This window comes from Marmota marmota, unplaced genomic scaffold (genome assembly GCF_001458135.2).
Source record: "Marmota marmota marmota unplaced genomic scaffold, marMar, whole genome shotgun sequence".
In the NCBI taxonomy this organism is placed as follows: domain Eukaryota; kingdom Metazoa; phylum Chordata; class Mammalia; order Rodentia; family Sciuridae; genus Marmota; species Marmota marmota.
The window spans coordinates 5,271,587-5,292,245 of record NW_026000051.1 but is presented as its reverse complement, the minus strand read 5'-3'; the positions used below and the strand labels follow the sequence as shown (position 1 = coordinate 5,292,245).

Below are 20,659 nucleotides of genomic sequence, written 5' to 3'. Positions count from 1 at the left end.
TTGCTTGACTTATTGAGCTATGGCCAGAGAAAGAAGAGCTTTGGCATTTTAAAATATAATTAGTGTTGAAACTGCTTTTCCAATTGGGCGGGTCGCTGCTCTCTGCGCACAGTGCAATGGAAAGCAGGCCAGACCAGGGAGGCCATGTCTCTGCAGCCGCCATCCCTGCAGTGTCTGAGAACTCAGGATGCTTCCTCTCCTGTAAAATAGGGAGATAACATGGCCCGGTCACATCCCAGGTGTGATGTGAGCATCAACTGAAAAGGAGCCTGGGAAAGTTTTTTGAGGTTTGCAAAGTGCTGTACAAACAAAGCGGAGGTATGTCTGCGTGTTTTGTGCAGTCTTGGTGTCACTGGATGAGGAGCTGCTGCAAGTAGGCCTAAGGATTTGGTGTTTTCTCCAGTATCGCATCCTGCCAGGCAGGTTAAAATTGGTCTTAAACACCCAGGCTCCCGTGTCCCCCACCCCTCAGATTCCATGTGCAGGCTCACATCCATCCTTCTTCTTCCCCTGGCTGCAGCCTGGCCTGCGACCCTGGGCTGCAGAGGATGCACGGTGCCCTCCCTTCTGGCTGGAGGCTCAGCAGCTTGGGCAGCGTGGAGTGCTAGTTAATAAATGGCCTTTTGTTAGGAAGGTCAATTGAAGTGACGGTGGAGACGCTGTTAAAAGTAATCTGCAGTCAGAAAATATGTAATTCAGGGCAAGCTGCTTTGAGCGATGGCCTCTGCCTTGGATATCTTGGGCGTTTCTCATTAAAAGCCTCCTTGGCTGTGGTGGGGCTTCCTGCACCGGCGAGTGGGCCGCAGCCCCGCACCCAGGGCGGCCATTTGTCTCTGTTGCACAAAGGCTGCCTTGATCCCCAGGGCACCGCAACTGGGGGGGAAGGGGAGAAGGGCGGGGGCGTGCGGCAGGGGCCTGCAGTGTCTGCGGCCCTGCAGGCTGGCCAGGCCGGCTGCGCGGACGCCCAGGCTCCTTTGTCCGCCCCAGCTGGAGGCCGCCTGCAGCCATCTTGGAGGCTGCTGGGCCGCCCGGTGCATCTTGGGAGACCACCTCCTGCGGTTGGCAGCGGCTGCGGGTGACAGGGGCGAGCGGGCGGGCGAATCCCAGGCCTCTGATGTATGCTCACCTTGGCCCCCCACCCCACACACCCCTTTTCTTTCACCTTCCCTCGCTCTGATAGTAGAGGCAGTAGTGTCTTAACAAACAAGTACCCACATGCTCTTTATCAATCCTCAGTGCGGTAGTGAGCACTGGCAGAATTCCTCCATTCTGTTAATGAGTCGTTACTTTTGCAAAGCACTTTTGGTATCCGACAGCAGGTACCAGTATCATGTACGCTGCAGCAACGTCGTTTTCACCTTCCCAATAAGACACGATTTTTTGAGTGCAGACTATTTGATCAGTGCTTGTTTTGAATCAGGCAGCTACAGATATTTAACTCAAAATCTGTATTGGGGGCCTGCATGCATAGCCACTCAATAAATATTTAATGCCTACTGGATACAGGAAGCACTAACCTTCGTGCTTTATGCAGATAAACCTGCCTGGTAAATGAAATTTGAAAATAGGAAATGATGCAGTATGGTTTCTACCCCTGCCCTAGACTTGGGCAACTTTATCAATGTATTGGCAAGTCCGTTTCTGTAGCTTTCTGTGGGTTCCACCGGTTGCATGTGTGACTTGCGTGCAGCATTTTGACTGTTCCTAATTAGCAGCCTGCAGTCATTTCTAGTGGTCCCCTGTTCTTTCTGATTTTCTTTTCCCTGCTGCTGTACTGGGGGTGCAATCCAGGTTTTCGTGTATGCAAGGCAAACACTCTACCATTGAGCCAACATCCTTCAGCCCTGCCTTTTCTGATTCCAGGCTAAGAATGTTCCTCCTACCTGCCTAGTTAGGCAGGGTGTTTGGTTTTCTTTTGAAGTAGTAACTGGCCTTAAGAGAGCTGGCAGAACTATAGTCAGTGGAGTTTAATTGTTACAGAAGGAGGTGGAATTTAACTTGCTCTTTTCACTGCTGCTTCTTTAAAAGTACTTAAGTTCATTTACATAAGGTGTTGCCTTCTTTATTTGCTTTCTGGTGCACTGGCCACTTGGACTGCCTGAGTACAGTGCTGTCCACCCTACACCTGTCTCCTCTGGCCCTGTCAAGAGGCAGTCTGCAGCAGCAGAATAATTCCATTTCCCCTCCCTTTCACCAGCAAGAATTAGGGTCATTGTCAGTGTTTAGCTTTGAGTAAGTGCCCACGTGACCTGGGGTTAAACACAACAAAGGGATCTGCCAGTCCTCTAGGGGTGGTGCTGCCTTTGTTTCTGGCCAGTCACTCTGGGTCTGTTGCCCCAATTCTGCCAGTCTCATCTGCTTTTTTATTAAGTGCCCACTCCATGTCAGGGACCTCTCCAAGCCCTTCTTTTACTTTGATGCTCTTAGTTCTTGCACCAATTTTCAGAGTGTAAGTATCATGACTCCATTTTATAGTAGAGAAAAATTGAGGCTCCAGGAGGTTTGGCTTCTTGCTCTAGGTCACCAGCTAGAATGTGATAGAGCCTGAACTCAATGCTCTGCCTTTGCCCAGTGCCCAGAACACTTCTCTGTATTTGCAAAGCTGCTTGCATGTTTGCAGAGCTCAGCCTCGGCACGGCACGGTAGAGGCAGTGCGCTTGGAAGCCTACACCTCCAGAAGGAGTGAGCAGAAGGGAGAGAAACAGAGGCTGTCGTTAGACATAGCCACGTCTGAGCAATCCTCAGTGGAGCTGCTGGTGTCTGTTACAAAATCAGACAGCTGGACGGTGGAGTTAAGAATGATGTGCTTTTGGGTTTGAGTCGAAATTTCCTCCTGGAAGCAGGCAGGGACAAGCCCTCAGTTTTCAAAGCTCACTTGAGGAGAGCAGAGGCCAGAGGTGATTGAATTCTTGGTCTGAGTGAAGGGTCAGCCAGCTCAGGTGTGTGGCGTGTGGCTGGGGACAATTGCCGTGTATTAGGGTTCTGGTTGCTGAGACTTTGTATTGTTTGTCTTAAACACTAAGTTTGAATTCTGTGCTTTCTTTTTCTTTTTTCTGAACCAGGACCAATCCACCATGCCTGAAGTCAAAGACCTTTCGGAAGCCTTGCCAGAGACGTCCATGGACCCCATCACGGGAGTCGGGGTGGTGGCTTCCCGGAACCGAGCCCCAGCAGGCTATGATGTAGTGAGTCAAGACGCTAGTTTGTACACTTTGCTCACTGATTCAGCAAATATTTACCTCCTGTGTCCGAGATCTTCTGATCCTGTGTGTAAGATGTGCTTCTTCCCTCTAGGAACTTAATCAGAGGTGGGAGACCAGTGCCAGTGGGAGGGCTCTGGGAATGTGCTGGTTTGGGAGTAAGAAGACAGAGCCAGTCAGGGCTGTATCCTGGCTTTGGCTGTGGCTGAGTCATTTGACTTCAGTGACGGTCATTTTCACCTTCTGAAAAATTAAGGGGTTGGGCTCACTGATTTCCAAAGTCACTTCTAGTTGTGACACTTCATGACAAGGATCCAAAACTCTGTGAAAGACCCTGGTGGTTGTCATACATGTATAAATGCTACAAATGTGTTGTCGTACGCCGTATGGCTCTTTGCAGTTCACAGAAATGTCCTGTCCGTGAATTCTTTTAGCTCTCTGAGTCCCTGGAAGTCTGGGAGAACACACAGTTTTGTCTCTGCTTTGTCAATTAGAACTTAAGCTCTAAGAAGTGAGGTGACAGAGTCCTTGTCCTTGAATATGGTGACTAATCAGGACCAGACCTCCTCCAAGCACACGCTTGGTGGAGCACTTGCTTTGCCCCACACCTCGTGCTGTGCGCAGTAGTCCCATACGACAGGACTGGCCCTTCTGTTAGTTCAGTGACAAATTCCCACACGGGTGGAGCTTAAAAAGTGCAGAGTGACACCAGGGGGTTAATGGTGAATGTCATTCTGTGTTTGAGATTCTAAGGTGATCTTATTTTTACTTCCTCATTTTGTTTACACTTTATTCTTGTACATTAAAAATGTATATCAAGAATACATAAAAATAGAAGAGTGCTGGTCTCCTTAGCCAGCACAGAAAAAAACACCTCATGTGATTAGGTCAGCATCCTACGTCCTGGGGTGGGAAGGCCCAGAGGCCTGGTCCTGAAGAAGCCCTGAGTCCCGGATTCTTAGTCTAGTGCTGTTGGCATTTGGGGCCAGACAGTCCTGCAGCTCTGTGCTGTGGGACTCCTGTGCATCACAGGAGGCTGAACGTCCCTGGCCTCCACCCAGTCCAGGGAGTAGCAGCTGCCACTCTTCCCCCAGTGGAGATGATCAGAAATGTCTCCAGATATTTCCAGATGATCCCAGGAGGAGGGAAGGGTGGGTAAAATCAGCCCAACTGAGAACCGCTGCAGTCACACAGGCTGTGCCAGGTGGGTCAGTGTGGATCTGAGTGCAGGCAGAGGGGCCTGTTAAAATGCTCCACATCACTTTCCCAACTTTTCAGAATGTTTTAAACATTTTAAAAGTGAAAGAACGAGGGGATCTTTTTTGACAAAGGTTTGAGGGTTACCTGCTGCCTGTCTTCAAAGCCCTGTTGGAATGTACAACTTTCCATAAAGTAGAACCACTAGGTATGGCTTTTGCCATAAAACTTTTAGGAAAGCTAATACAAATGTTTCTGATTTGAGAAGCCGAAGTGTCTTTGGATGAGTTGGATGGTGAATCAAGATAGGCTGAGCGCTCGCCCTGTGGGAGGATGGGCCCTGGGGTCCCTCTCCTGGGAGGCCTCTGGGGAGCTTGAACACTGGGCCTGGCTTGCTGTCCTGCTGTTGCTCCCCTGTTGATCTGCATCTATGACATTCTGTTGGCACCTTTGGGGTCATCTTGAATGCTTGGCTAGTGGGTGACAGATCGCCTTTGATGGTTTGGTTTTCTGAAAGTCTCGGGGAGCCTGACAGGAGCACAATCCATCCCTATCATTTTCTCCTAACATCTAGCTCAGGGCAGAAGAGCGCGGTGTCAAATGAATAAAATTAATAAGCACATTTCATGATCATGATGTACCATGCATTTTAGTGGAAGGTGAGCAGGGCAAGGGGCTTGAGCTAGATCGCCTGGTAATTACCCAGCCTCCATGCGCGGCCAAGAATGGAGATGTCTGTGGGCTCCCTCTAAGAGGGAGAGGGGTGGGAGTTGTCTTTTTGTTCTGGTCTCTTTTCAGAGAATCATCTTGTTCCCCAGAGGACTGGCCCCAGGTTCAGGGGGATGGTGGGGAGGGCCCAGGGAGAAGGGGTGCTTCCGCATTCTTCACATATGGAGTTTCATATGAAGTTGTGGAGTTTGATAGTGACTGTGCGGGAGGAACCCTGAGGAGGTCCAGAGGACGAGGGTGCCCTGCTGCCGATGGTGGTGAGACCTCTCCCTGTCTGTCGCATGGGCCTCAGGGTTAGCCCACTGCACAGGTATATTGAGCACAATGACCCTGAAGTCCTGCGAGTCAGGCACCCGAGGGTGGCCGGCCCTGTCACACAGCTGCTTTAAAGTGGGTTTAGGCACCATTGCTGCTTGACATTAAAATTGCCAAAGGTTCATTTATAAAAATCTAATTTAACGACTTCACTTCCCTTCCAGTCAAGGGTAGCTTCTTAGGTTAGGAGGCTGGGGACTATTTGTTAAACTTCTCAACTTATTGTCCCATTTCTGTGGTCTTTTCTGAAATGGCCTCCTCTTTGTGTCCTGCAGCCACACTCTCAAATCTGGGAATGACTGGGGCTGATGTTCCATGCTGTCAGGAGTTGGGTGGGTCTTGTGGTTCTGGGATGACCCAGCACCTGGCCTCATGACTCTCTGCTGCAGGTGCCTGGCATTGACCAAAGGCAGTGCGTGCCATTTCATCTTATGGGGACGGGGAATTTTGGAAGGATTGTAATGCAGTGAGAAACACTTCATGCTATAGCTTATCACCCAGAATGAAACTTCTAATTCCAGGCCACTCTGGGATGTCCTGTGTCTCAGGGGCATCGGACTAGACCTCACTGAGGATCACTGTGGGGCATATTTCCTGTATTCCCAGTGACATGTCTTACCTTTTACATACACTCATGAATGCTTGCAGCTCAGACCAACGTCACAACATTGTGTGTGTGAGGTGGCCCTGTACCGTCATACCTGTGAAGCCGCTTTTCCATGTTGCCCTCACTTTTGGTAAAAATGTGACCATCCTTTGAAACCCAGCTCACACCATTCCTTGGAGAGACTGTTTGTTAGCGGTGCTCTTTCGACACTCTACTTGGCTTCACAGGTTTTATTGGCCACCTACTGCTGTACAAGACACCAGAAGTCCTGTATTCTGGGGCATTGGGCTCCAGGAGGTGAAAGGTCAGAGATGAATGCAGACGGATGAGGCCAGGTTACAACAGAGTTCTGAGCCATACTGAGGAACGTGGTTATTATTCTGGAGGGTTAGGGTCAGTGAAAGATTTTAAGGAAAAGAGGTTCTTAGTCAAGTTTGTGTTTCAGGAGTTCACAGGTAAGTACAGCAAGGAAAATGGTTGGAGAGGATAGATGTTGAGGCAGGTGGGTGAGTTTGGAGGCTGTTAGGGCAGAGAGAAGATGGGGCCTCACGGGGCAGCTGACAGTGGCAGTGGAGAGAGGTAGAAGATCTGAGGGAACCAGGCACATCATCTCTGAGTGCTGGCCCTGGGTGCAAAAGTGAGGAAAGGGAAGGGTCAGAGCAACACAGGGATCCCTAACTGGGCAGCTGGGTGGACATGGGTGTTGTCTGTTGAGACAGGAGCATAGCCATGTGGGTGGGGTGGGGGAGGGAGAGGAAGCGGGGCTGTCTTGGACGCCTCAGTTTGACGTGTTCGTGCGCCATCCAGGCGGAGCCCTGGTCCTGAGGTCTGGGGAGAGGTCTGAGGGTCATTCTCATATAGCAGGGACTGGGCACAGCCGGCCTCAGCCAGGGAGGGGCTGGGGAGCCAGGAGATACTGTGTCGTGACAGGGTCACATCGAGTCCCACAGATAATCATGGATTGAGGATGGGCAGAGCAGTCTCAGGAGCAGGGCTGGGTGGACTTGAGGAGTGTGGGGGACAACACTGAGGAGTGTGGGAGGCCTTGAAGGGGAGGAGGCGGGAAGGTGGTGCCAGAGGATGGCTTGGCCTCCTGGGCCTGTCCCTGGCTTACAGGTGGTCGAGTGTTGAGCAGGTTCAGTGAGGGAGGGGCGTGGACCCAGGAGAGGGAGGGGCAGAGGGGTTGGGACCAGGGGTCCAGGAGATTATGTTTGGTTAGCTTTTGCTCCATCCTGCTGCATGGGCTGGGAAGCCATCCTCGGGTACGGCCTCTGAGACAGATAAACCCACACAGGCCCATGGGGAGAGACCCTTAGAAAATGGAGACCTCTGAAAACACAAGTTAGTTGAGCTGTGTCTTCAGTTTCAGATCAACAGAACATTCAGTATATGCTTGTAAGATATTGGATATATTATAAATTAAAATGTCACCCACCTGGGGACCTATACAACATGCCCACGAGTGATTAATGGCTAGACTGTTGGACCAAAGAGGAGCCTCTGAATTCCAAGGGTAGGTGGTCGCCATGGGACTTGGTTTCCAAGGAATTTTGTAAACATTTTCCAAATCATCAAAATCTAATGATGGCTCGAGCGCTTAAGACTCCACCCTGTGAAAATCATACATGTCACCAGAGAGCCCATACCTGAGCTGTTCGTCCTCTCTTCTGAGAGGCGAGGGTTGCCTGCACTCCCTCTGAGTGTGACCTTCTTTGTTGTCCTTAAGTAAATCTTTACCTGTGCTGTTGACTCCCTCTGCAGTTCTTCCTATTAGGACCTGAGATTCCCCCACTGTCCTCCCTTCCTCTGGTGACATTCTGGCCACGCACCATATCCATGGGCAGCGTGTGGACAAGCTGTCAGTGCTTTCCCTCCCTCCCTCCTCCTCCTCCTCTCCCTTCTCCCTTTCTTCCAACAGTGTTGAAACTAATTAGGCAATAAAACATTACTTAAAACTGTTGGGCCTACATAATTTATATATGCCCAACATGTATTAGGAGTTTTCTGGAAAATTGGAGTTTCACATGCTTGAACAGTAAGATGGAAGGGGTTGTGTTAGTTAGCTTTTGTTGCAGTGACAAAATATCTAACACTGACAACTTAAACGGGAGAAAGACTTCTTTGGGTTCAGGGCTTCAGAGGTTTCCGTCCATAGTCTGCTGGCCCATCACTTTGGGCCTGATTTGAGGCAGAACATCATGGTGAAGGGCATGGTGGAAGAAAGCTGTGCGGTTCATGGCAGTCAGGGGAGAGAGAGAGAGAGAGAGAGAGAGAGAGAGAAAGCGCAAGCAAGCACACAAGGAAGCTGTCAGGAACAAGAAGTGGGCTTCCAGGGCATTCCTCCAGTGACCCACTTTTTGCAGAGAGGCCCCATCTCCTATAGTTCTCCCACCTAATAATCCACTCGGCTGTGAATCCCTCAGTGGATTAATCCATGGGTGAGGTCAGGGCCCCCAGGATCCCAGAAGCCCCACTTCTGAACATTGCTGTACTGGGGATCAAACCTTTGAGGAACACTCCATATCCAGACCTCGACAGGGGCTTTGGGGGCACTAGGCAAGAGCAGCGCCTCTCTGGACCAGTGGGCTGGGTGGGGAGCAATGCCAGGAGCTGACGGAAGGGTCCTAACCTGCCAAGGAAGGCCTGATTTTCTCTTACCAAAGTAGGCAAAGAAAAACAAAACAAAACACACAACCACTCCCTGTTGAAACAGGCTCCGAGCGGCTTGTGTTTCATGTGGTGCTCAAGGAATTAAAAAATCCTGAAGAGCTCAGGAAGACCGTGGCAGTATCTTGTTAAAAGCATATGATAGCTGTCAGTGGAAAATGTGTGCGCTGGTCACCGCTGTCACATGGTCTCTGGAAAGCTGAAGCTGGTGGGGGGCCATGGGCGGGGCAGGAAAACCCCGCTGTTCCTCGTGGCCAGAGCCTCAGGCTGCCGCCCTCCTGTCTCCAGCCACAGGTGGCAGAACCAGGGGCAGCAGCTTGTTCCTGTGGCTCTGAGAGCCGTTGGCCAGGGCCAGCCTCGCTACAGAAGTAGCCAGGACATGAGTCCCGCCTCCCAGATTGGTTTATTTTCAGAACTAGAGCTTGTTTTGATAAAAGGCACCAGGTGTTCCTCCTTTTTGTTTTGATAGAAAATACATTAGATTGAGATTTACTGAAAACACGGAAAGTGGTTTCACGACCGCCCTTGGCCTTTGTTTCCTGTGGCCTGAATTAGCAACCCGCTGTTAACTGCCCCATGTTTCCCCTCCTTGGTCCCCCTGGTCCCACTGAGCTTGTCCCCAGGGACGAGCCCCCCTGGGTGGAGTCCCATGCCCCCTCAGCACAGTGCCAGCGTCCAGGGGAGCCAGCGTGCTGCCCGACCTCTTGACTGTTCCCTCAGAAACCGGGTTCCTCTGCCTGCTTGTGGAGGAGCCGGCCTGTCTCCTCCAGGCTTCCCTCCCCTGCACCAGAGTGGAACAGAGGCCTGAGTTCCCACTGAGGACTCACAGCTGGGTGAGTGCCGGGCCTGGTGGGGAACAGCAAAGGGTCCCCGTGTCCTATTCACTATTTAGAAAGGCTTATAACAACAAGGACTCAAATAATTGAAGGAAGAGAAGAGGAGTTGGTTTAACTTCTCTTTTTTAAAAATTCAACTTTTAATTTTGAGCCACTGGTAGACTTCTGTGCCCCTTAAGGAGTAGTGCAGAGTTGTCCTGTGTAGGCTTTCCCCCGGTGGGGACATCTCGCGGACTCTAGTGCAGTATTACAGCCGGGCCATTGACGTCGTGCAGTCAAGACATAGAATATTTCTGTCCTAAAAGATGCCCAGGATTTTGATTTTCCTCAGGTGTGGTGTGGCCGATAGATCAGGGAGCTAGTTCCTTACTCGGTTCCAGAGTGGACATGCCAGGCCACGCGGAGAAGCACCAGTGTGGGGCAGAGGCAGAGGAAACCAGGAGAGCAGGGGCAAGAGCCTCTGTGGCGGTTTGCCTGGAACAGGCAAGGCAGGAGGGCCCGCCAACCCAGGGCTGTCGAGATTGGATAAGTTTGGTGGGCTCTGGGCTGCAAGGGTGGTCCCTAGTGTCAGGTGTCTGCCCCAAGCTGACACAGGCAGAAGAGAGGGTCCAGGACTGCAGGGGCCTGATACAGGAGGCTGCAGGAGGCTGATGGGAGTTTAGACCTAGGATTGGTTGGCTTATAGGTCAAAGGCACCCAACAGGACAGGCAATAGCAAGTCCCTAACTGCCTCTAGGGACGGATGAGCTGATGGGAAGAGCTGGTCCCTCCCTGGGTCTGCAAAGCCCCAAGGCATCGAAGCATCATACGGAACATGGAAAAAACCCATAATATGGTTCCCATCACCCAAAGGTTCCCTCATGTTGCCCCTTTAGTGCCACACTATACTCCCATCCCCACCTCCTCTGTAACCTGATCATCACTAATCTCTCTATCCTTTGGTCATTTCAGAAATGTTATATAAATAGAATTATACCTTTTGGGATTATTAGCAGTTTTTCAAAACCTCTGAATAATTCTCTGAAGAGTCATCCAGAGAATCTATTGCATGTATCAGTAGTTGGTTCCTTTTTATTGATAAAGCTATTCCCTAGTACATATGAACCATAATTGTTTGACCATTCTCCCACTGAAAGACATCTTGGTTGTTTCTAGTTTGAAGCTATTATCAATAAAGTTACTGTAAATACCCATTTACAGGCTTTGGTATGAACCTAAGTTTTTATTCCTCTGGAATAAACTGTTCAGGAGTACATTTGCTAGATAATATGATAGTTGCATGTTTAGTTTCTTTTTTTTTTTAAATGATAAACTACTTGCCCATGTGGCTATAAAGTACAAGTGGTACAGTTTCTCCATATCTTTCCAGCATTTGTTTTTGTCAATATGTATAGACAATATATATATATATATATATGTGTGTGTGTGTGTGTGTGTATGTGTGTGTATATTTCTGCCTTTCTGACAGGTATCAATAACTCATTTAGTTTTAATTTGTGTTTTCCTGGCAGCTAATTATATTCTTTTTATAAGCTTCTTTGCCATTTGTATATTCCTGTAGATTTTCTCCTATTTTTTTCTATAGGTTTCATAATTTTACATTTAACATCTAAGCCTGTGATCCATATTTTACATGATTTTTTTATTGCTTCCTTTTAAATACCTTTGGAAGGACCATGTATGAGAAAGGCAATTTTCCTTTTTGTTTTAAATTCTAATTTGTTATATATGACAGTAGAATGCATTACAGTTCATATTACATATAAAAGCCCAATTTTTCACATCTCTGGTTGTACACAAAGTAGAGTCACACCATTTGTGTCTACATATGTGTACTTAGGGTAATGACACCATCTCATTCCACTGTCTTTCCTATCCCCGTGCCCCCTCTCTTCCCCTCCCTCCGTTTGCCCTATTTTCCTACCCCCATGCCCCCATCCAACCACATTATGAATCAGCATCCTTAAATCACAGAAAATATTCAGCATTTGGTTTTTTTGGGATTGGCTAACTTCACTTAGCATTATATTCTTCAACTCCATCCATTTACCTGCAAATGCCATGATTTTATTCTCTTTTAATGCTGAGTAATATTCCATTGTGTGTATATACCAGATTTTCTTTATCCATTCATCTACTGAAGGGCATCTATTGAGATTGATTCCACAGTTTAGCTATTGTGAATTGTGCTGCTATAAACATTGATGTGGCTGTGTCCTTGTAGTATGCTGTTTTTAACTCCTTTGGGTATAGACTGAGGAGTAGGATAGCTGGGTCAAATGGTGGTTCCATTCCCTGTTTTCCAAGGATTCTCCATACTGTTTTCCGTATTGGCTGCACCAATTTGCAGTCCCACCAGCAATGTATAAGTGGGTCTTTTCCCTCATATCCTCACCAACACTTATTCTTGTTTGTATTCTAAATAGCTACTATTCTGACTGGAGTGAGATGAAATCTTAGAGTAGTTTTGATTTGCATTTCTCTAATTGCTAGAGATGTTGAACATTTTTTCACGTATTTGTTGGTTGATTGTATATCTTCTTCTGAGAAGTGTCTGTTGAGTTCCATTCCTCATAGAAATAGAAAAAGCAGTCATGAAATTCATCTGGAAAAATAAGAGACCCAGAATAGCTTAAACAATCCTTAGCAAGAAAAGTGAAGCAGGAGGCATCACTATACCAGACTTTAAACTATACTACAGAGCAATAGTAACAAAAACAGATGGTATTGGCACCAAAATAGACTTGTAGAGCAGTGGTACAGAATAGAAGACACAGAGACTAACCCACATATTTGCAGTTATCCTATATTAGACGAAGGTGCCAAAATGTACATTGAAGAAAAGAAAGCGTCTTCAACAAATGTGCTGGGAAAACTGGAAATCCATATGCAACAAAATGAAATTAACCCCCTATCTCTCACCATGCACAAAGCTCAACTCAAAGTGGATCAAGGACCTAGGAATTAAACCAGAGACACTGTGTCTAACAGAAGAAAAAGTAGACCCAAATATCCATCATGTTGGATTAGGCCCCAACTTTCTTAATAAGACTCCCAGAGCACCAGAATTAAAATCAAGAATCAATAAATGGAATGGATTCAAACTAAAAAGTTTCTTCTCAGCAAAAGAAATAATCTGTGAGGTGAATAGAGAGCCTACATCTTGGGGACAAATTTTTACCCCTCACACATCAGATAGAGCACTAATCTCTGGGATATATAAAGAACTAAAAAAATCTTAACACCAAAAAAAACAAAACAAAACAAACAAACAAACAAAAAAAAAACCCCAAATAACCCAATCAATAAATGTGTAAAGGAACTGAGCAACTTTCCTTTTGAACCTTAGTTAAAAAGCAGTTGAACGTATTATGTGGTTATATATTTTGTTCTCTTCTATGTATCTGTTCCTCTGCCAGTACCATACAGTATTGATTATTGCAGCTATATAATAAGTCCTGAAATTGGATGGAATAATTCCTTCTGCTTTATTCTTCTTTTTCAGAATTGCTTTAGCTATTCAAGTTGTCTGCCCATATAAATATTTGGATAATTTTGTCTATTAACAGATATTTTTTTGGGATTTTGATGGACCTTAATGTGAAATCTGTTTATCAATTTGAGAAGAGTCTTCTATTCATGAATGTTTATTTAGTTCTTCTTTGATTTCTTTCACCAACATTTTACAGTTTTTAGCCAACAAGCTCTCTATATGTTTTGGTAGATTTAAATGTATGTACTGTATTTTTTTATTTTGAGTGAGTGTAAATGGAATTGTCCTTTAAATTTGAAAGTTATTTGTTGCTATTATGTAGAAATACAGTTAATTTTCATATGGTTTTCTTGATCCTGTGATCTTACTGAACTAACTTATTAGGTCCAGTTATTTTTGTGGATTCCGTGGGATTTTCTACCTTGACATTCTTTATTCCTTTCCCATCTGTATGCCTTTTATTTCCTTTTCTTGTCTTATTGCAAATGTTAGAACTTCTAACATGACGTTGTCTAAGAGTAGTAGCTACTGATTATAAGGGGAAAGCAGTTTTCACTATTAAGTATAATATTACCTACTGAGTTTTCGTGGATACTTTTTATCAAGTTGTAAAAGTTCCTTTCTATTCCTGATTTTCTGAGAAATTTTATCACCAATAGATATTAAATTTTGTCAAGTGTTTTTAATGCATCAATTGATGTGATCATGTGATTTTGTCCTTTTTCTGTTAACATGTAGGCTATATTCCTTGTTTTGTTTTGTTTTTTTAACAATTGATTGATTCTATCCCTAGAATCAATCCCACTTGGTCAGTTGCTAAATTTTCTTTGCTAATATTTTGTCTTTTAATTGGTGTTCTAGACCATTTACACTTATTGTGGTTATTGATATGTTAGGGCTTAAGAATACCATTTTTTTTAACTGTTCATTCTTGTCTTTGTTTTCTGTTTCTTGCCTTCTTATGGGTTAGTTAGACATTTGTTAGAATTCCATTTTGGAATTTGTTTGCATAATTTTTTTAGTGGTAAGTCCATATTTTACATTGTGTGTGTATGTGCACGTGTGTTTGTGTCGGTCTGTCTGCCGTTTTTATAACAATCTACCACTATTGTCATTTTAACAGTTCAGATGAAATGTAGAATTCTTACTTTGTTGTATGTCCTTTTACCTTCCCTCATTGACAAATGTAATTATCCTGAATATTTCCTATAGATACATTTAGAACCAATCACATAATGTTATGACTTTTGCTTCCACCATCAATCCTAATTTAGAAAACACAAGAGGAAGAAGATCTTCTTTATTTCACATATTTTTGCTTACCATGTGTTTTTTTTTAATCTGAAAATGTCTTCATTTTCCCTTAACTCCTGAAGGAAATTTCTTTGCTTAGAGGATTCCAAGCTGATGATTTTTAGTGCTTGAAAAATGATGTGGCTTCCTGTGGCCCCTGTGATCTCTAATGAGAAGTCTTGTAATCTGAATTGCTCTTCCCCTGTAAGTAAGGTGCCATTTCTTTTTCACTACTTCCAAAATTCTTCCTTCATCTCAGGAGTTTGACTAGAATGTGTGGATTTGGATTGGTTTATCCTATTTGGGATTTTCTTAATTTTATGACTCTGTAGGTTCATGCTTTTTGCCAAGTTGAAGTTTTTAGTCCTGATTTCTTCAGGTTCAGTCCTCAGCATCTCCCCTCTTTTAATTCTGATGACAGTCAGCGCTTTTGTCGTGTTCTGCAGGTGCCTGAGGACTGTGGGCTCTGTGCAGTCTCTCTTCTCTCTGCTCTTGGTGTGGGTGGTGCCCGCTCTGTCTCTAGCTCACTATCTGTCATCTTCTGTCCCCTTCTGCGGAGCCCAAACACTGAGTTCCTTTCAGTGCGTGTATTTTTTCCATTCTGAGGTTCCAGTTTGGTTCTTCTTTATATTTTGAGTGCTGTTTGGATGTGCTCTGAGTGTGTCCCCCAGGGCTTCATGTATTGAACTTCAATTCCCGTCAGGAGACATTGAGAGTAGAGGTGGTTCTGACTGTGGTGTTCGGAGGTGGGGCCTTTGGGAGGGGACTAGGGTCAGATAAGGTCATTAGGACAGAGCCACAGGTGACTCACAGCCTGGTAAGAAGAGGGAGAGGCCAGAGAGGTGCACACATGGCCTCCTTGTGCTGGCCTCGCACCACCCAGGACCCGGCCAGCAAGAAGGTCATAACCAGCTGTGGCCTCCCAACCTTTGACCTGCAGAACCATGAGTCAAAGTGAATCTCTTTTCATTCACACTTACCAAGTCTATGGCATTTTATTATTAGCAACAGAAAATGGACCATACACCATGTATTTGCTGAGACTCTTTTTAATTAAGTGTGTTTATAATTGGCTCAGGGAGCATTTTTATGCTTACATTGTTTTATGCTTAAAAAAATAAAATTTTTCCAGGTAATTTTAATGTCTCTGTATTCCTGGTTTGGCATCTGATTGCCATGGTTTATTCAATCTGATATCTTTCTGTTTTTTGATATGACAGATAAATTTTTTATTGAAACCTGGACATTTAGGGTATTATGTTGTAAGACTGGATCTTTAAAAAATCTTTTCTCTTAGCTAGATGTTTCTTTTATACTTTTTTTTTCTTTTTGTGATATCAATATTGAACCCAGGGCCTTGTGCATGCTACGTAAACACTCTACCACTGAGTTACACACCTAGCTTTTTAAATTTTATTTTGAGACAGGGTCTCATTAAGCTCCCCAGGTTGACCCCTAATTTGCGATCCTGCTGCCTTGGCCTCTCCAATAGGCATGCACTACCATGTCTGGCTTAGCTAGCCATCTTGTGACACTGCTGTGGTTGGAAAAGGTGGGAGGTGCCACCTCTTTATTGCCAAGTAGGGGTAGAAGTCCAGTTTCCTTGCTGGACATCATTGACACCCAAGGAGGCAGGGCTCCCTGTTACTACTGGGTGGAGGCTGGAGTTCTAGCTGCCCTGGCCTCTGCATTGACCTCCCTGGTAGGAGCTGCTCATTGCAGCTCCCCTTGGGCCTCTGTTGCCTGTTTGGGGCTGGAATGTAGCCTTGGTCAGTATCAGTATCACCCACTGGAGCTGGAAAGGGGAGGGGTGCTCCTTACTGCCCAGTGGGGATGAAAGCCCTCCCTCTTTACCAGGCCTCCTCTGACACCTCCTGGAAGTCTGGGCTCCTTAGAGGTGTGAGTGGGGCAGGGCCTTATGTCTTGCCAGAGTAGTTGTTCCCTAAAGTCTTCTGTTTGCTTGGCTGCCTTAGAATGGAAAGAGCAGGCTGTTGTTGGGTCTTTTTGTTTTTATCTTTTTTTTTTTAATTTTTGTTTTAGTTGTAAATGGACACAATACCTTTATTTTATTTATTTACTTTTATGTGGTGCTGAGGATCCAACCCAGGGCCTCATAGGTGCGAGGCAAACGCTCTGCCACTGAGCCACCACCTCAGCCCCTGCTTTTATCTTTTGGTCTGTGTCTGCTGCCATTTCTAGGTTGCTGGTATCTTTAGCTCCCAGTCTGGGATACACGAGGCCAGAATAAGCCCCGGGAGCTCACCACTGTGGTGTTCCTTGGGTCCTGAGGTCCCAGCAGGTGTGCCTTTTCTCACCTTTGAGAGTCTTCTGTTTGTTTTCTATAATTCCAGGGGTTTTAGTTCTAAGCAGTAAGAGAAATAGGGGAAAGTATACCCACCCCATACTCCTAGAAGTACAAGTATTGGCTTGCTTTAATTTTATGTTAATTCAGGGTTAACCAGAATCTGCTCATTTCTAAGCCTGTCGGAAGTCTTTTCAAAGCATTTGTTTCAGCCTTGCTGTTCTGCACACAAGCAGGAAGTATGCTAGCGTCTGCTTACAAAATGCTCACCAGCTACTCCCTAAAGTCCTCAAAACTGCAGGTGCTTTGGGCCACCATTCTTGTTTTTTGTGGTTTGCATTTGCAGTGTTGAAAGTTGTTTGTGGGAGGGTGGAGCACATTGGCAGGAGCAGCTGCAGCTGACATGGAGGATTTGGGAGAAGAGCTGTCCTTGAGTGTCAAGATCACCATGTGGTCTCTCCTGTAGGGAAGATCTTTAAGTCCTTTTCCTACCTGGGGGGCTGTGTAGTTTAGTTGTCAAAAGCCTAGGCTCTGGCAGCCTGTCTGCGTTTGGATCTTGGCTCTGCCCCTTGAATCTGTACCCTGGTCAGGTCACTTCACCTTGTAGTGTCTCTGCAGTGGGATTAATAACAGAACTTTCTTCATGGACTTTCTTCATGAAACCAAGCAGACCCTCATAAATGAGTGATCCGAGTCAGCGCCACCATATGAGAAGAACAGCTGTCACCTCCTCCTGAGAAGGACACAGCACATGAATTAACATGCGGAAAAACTGTACACATCACACGTCACATAAATGTGTGCATGTGTAACACATAGGAAAGAAGGGGAAAGTAAATGGGGTAAAATGTTAGGATTTTAGGCAATTTTCACATTATTTTTGTAACTTATCCCTAAATCTGAAATTATTTTAATACAAAAGCTTTAAAAAACTTAAGGGAACTAAGAGATATCTGTCTGTCCCAGGGTAATGAAGACATTGTGTGTATTTGCGGCTCTCCTCTCATCTGTTTTTTTGATGTGTCTTTTACCGCCCAGCCCTGTCTGTGTCTTGGAGTCAAGCCCCAGGTGGACCCTAACCCCTCCTCACCCCCAGGGTACCCTCTTCTGAGCACCTCCTTTCCCTGTGGGATGCGGGGCTGCCTAGTCCTGTCCAAGGCCCTGCAAGCTCAGGTTTGTGCTTTAGCTCCACCCAAAGCTCACTTCCCATCCCTGAGGCGAAATCCAGCAGCTTCTGTTCCCTGTGGGTGAGGCCCTCAGGCTGAGACCTGCACTTGAGCCACAGGGAAGTAGTCATAAGGAAGTAGCCTCCTTCAAAGGCCTGTTCTCCCTAACAGGTCTGCCTGGGTGTGGGCTGACCCTGAGGGTCTGCAGAGATGCTGTGCAGGCCAGGGATGGGACCCACAGCAGCCAGTGGGAGTCACAGCAGCTACACTGCAGCAGGCCTGCCCGCAGGGGCCCTGGAAACTCTCGGGTTCCATCAGATCATACCAACAGCCGAGCTTTAGTGCTTAACCCAAATCCTGCATTAAGATGACGTCACGGCATCTTGCTTATGACCTCAGGCCTGCAGGCTTCCCTGTTAGAATGCAGTCTGGTGACCACAGTGAAGAATCTTTTGCCGTGTGGCATGTGCTTGGGCCCCATAGAGCTGCATTTTTCACGCTATTTCTCAGCCATACTCTGTTGCCTTCATCTATTGAACCTATTCTATAGTAGCCTATTGAACCTATTCTATTGTAGTATACAGTTTCAATTATTGAAAGTTCATAGCACTTTTTTTCAAAGTTAGCAATTTCTTGATTTTCTAAAAATTGAGGTGAAATTGCCCATAACATAAAATTAACCATTTTAAAGTGAACAGTTCGGTGGCATTGAATCCATTCAGGGTTGTGCAATCACTGTTTCTATCCAATCTCAGAACATTTCTTTTTCCCTGGTAGGAAGCCCTCTACCCAATAAGAAGCTGCCCCCCCACCACCACCATGGCCACCCCTAGTCTGCAGTCTGCAGAGAGCTACCTACTCTGGATATTTCATATAAATTGAATCATATATTGAGACCCTTTTGGGGGGCTCCTTTCAGTTAGCATATTTTTAAAATATATGTATTTTTAGTTGTAGATGGACCCTTGTCTGTCTGTCTGTCTGTCTGTCTATCTATCTATCTATCTATCTATCTAATTGGTGCTGAGGGTTGAACCCAGTGCCTTACACATGCCAGGCAAGAGCTCTACCAATAAGCCCCAGCCACTAGCATAATGTTTTTATAGCATGTCTGATACAGCTATTTCCTTCCTTTTTTTCTTTTTAATAAATGTTTGGTTATTATCCCATATTTCCTAAAAGAACTTCAGGTTCGACTTGTCTAGTTGTACAAAACATTATGTTTTGATTCTCAGTGCAGTTGCACTGAATTAACAAGTTGATCTGAGAGGAATCAACATGTTTATAATATCAAGCTTTCCCATCTATGAACCTGGTTTGTTTTATTTATTTATCCTTCAGTAAGGTTTTATGGCATTCTTCATATGTTATGTCATTCCTGTTATTTTTGTACGTGCTTTCCTTTTGTTTCTGTTGTGTATGGGTTTGTTTTTACTAGCCTTATTGAGAGGTAGTCAATATATAGTATACTGCATGTACTGGAAGCGAACTGTTGGATGCATCTGGACACAGGACTGTATGCCTACAAGATAATGAACCTGCCCATGACTCTAGCCTTTCTGGTTGGCTCTTTTGAAATGCATCCCTCATGCCCCTCACCCCATTCCTAAGAAACCACTGGTTTACTGTCATGGTAGACCAGGTTGCATTTTCTAGAACTTTATGTAATTTCTCTTTTTTGGGCGGGCTTTTTTCTCTCAGAATAATTATTTTGAGATCTTTCACATGGTTGAGTGTGCCAGCAGTGCTTCCTTGTTTGTTTAATGAGTGGATCTCTGTTGTTCTCCTGTGTGGCAGAGGTTCACCCCTGGATTACCTGGGCTGCTCCCAGGCTGGGCTGGAAATAAAGCTGCTATGAGCATTCATTACAGGAAGTGGAATGACCGGATCATATGGCAGACCCAGGTCTCACTTTTAAAGCAACTGCCGGACTATCTCCAGGGGGTTGCATCACATTACAGCCCCCCATTTAGAGTTTCACTTCTTCTACATCCTTGCCAACTTGACCTGGTCTTTCTTAATGGGGCCAGGCCAGTAGGTATGTGTTTATGAGTGTAGTTTGTGTTTCTTGAATAATTAATGCTATTAAACTCTTTTGCTATTAGCATATGTTCTTTGGTGTTGTATCCAAATTTTTTTGGCCTGTTTTTTATTGGGTTGTCTAATTATTCATTTGGAAAGGTTCTGTGTATTTTAAGAACAAATCTTTTGGATGTATATTTTGCAAATATGTTCTCCCAGTCGGTAGTTTGCCTTTTCATTTTCTTAACAGTATGTTTAAAAAACAAACATTTTTGGGCTGGGGATGTGGCTCAAGCGGTAGCACACTCTCCTGGCATGCGCGGGGCGCTGGGTTCGATCCTCAGCACCACATAAAAAAAAATAAAGATGTTGTGTCTGCCGGAAACTGAAAAATAAATATTAAAAAATTCTCTCTCTCTCTCTCTCTCTCTCTCTCTCTCTCTCTTAAAAAAAAAAAGCAAACGTTTTAAAGTTTGATATCCAGTTTACTATTTTTTTTTCTTTTGTAGCTAATTATATTTGAGAAATCTTTACAAACTCACAGTCAAGATTTTTCCTTCTAATCCTTCTAGAAGGTTTATGGCCTTACTCTTAAGTTTATGACAATGACTTATTTCAAGTTTATTTTATATATAGTATGACATATGGATCAAGGGTCACTTTTGTCATTTGTGGTCTAATTGCAGCACCCTTTCTTTACTGATTATCTTTTCTTCATGGACTACTTTAACAAATTGAAAAAATCAGTTGATCATGTATATAATGTGTGTTGTAGGGCAAATTCTTTTGTATTTTTTAAAGTACTTTTGATTGTTCTGGGTCTTTTGAATTT

At 45.2% G+C, this 20,659-nt stretch overlaps 1 protein-coding gene across 4 annotated transcripts in view; it reads left to right on the top strand.

The window, feature by feature from the left end:
• Nucleotides 1–2,561: 2,561 nt before the first annotated feature.
• Nucleotides 2,562–20,659, top strand: part of Mvb12b (multivesicular body subunit 12B) — a 167,210-nt gene continuing 149,112 nt past the window's right edge. The window contains exons 1-2 of one of the 4 annotated variants that reach the window (XM_048813036.1): nucleotides 2,562–2,939; nucleotides 3,063–3,185. In XM_048813036.1, coding sequence (XP_048668993.1) covers nucleotides 3,075–3,185 — 111 coding nt within the window. In that variant the 5' untranslated portion in view covers nucleotides 2,562–2,939; nucleotides 3,063–3,074. Of the gene's footprint in view, nucleotides 2,940–3,062; nucleotides 3,271–20,659 lie in introns of those variants that run through there. The other 3 variants (XM_048813035.1, XM_048813037.1, XM_048813038.1) reach the window with 3 other exon arrangements.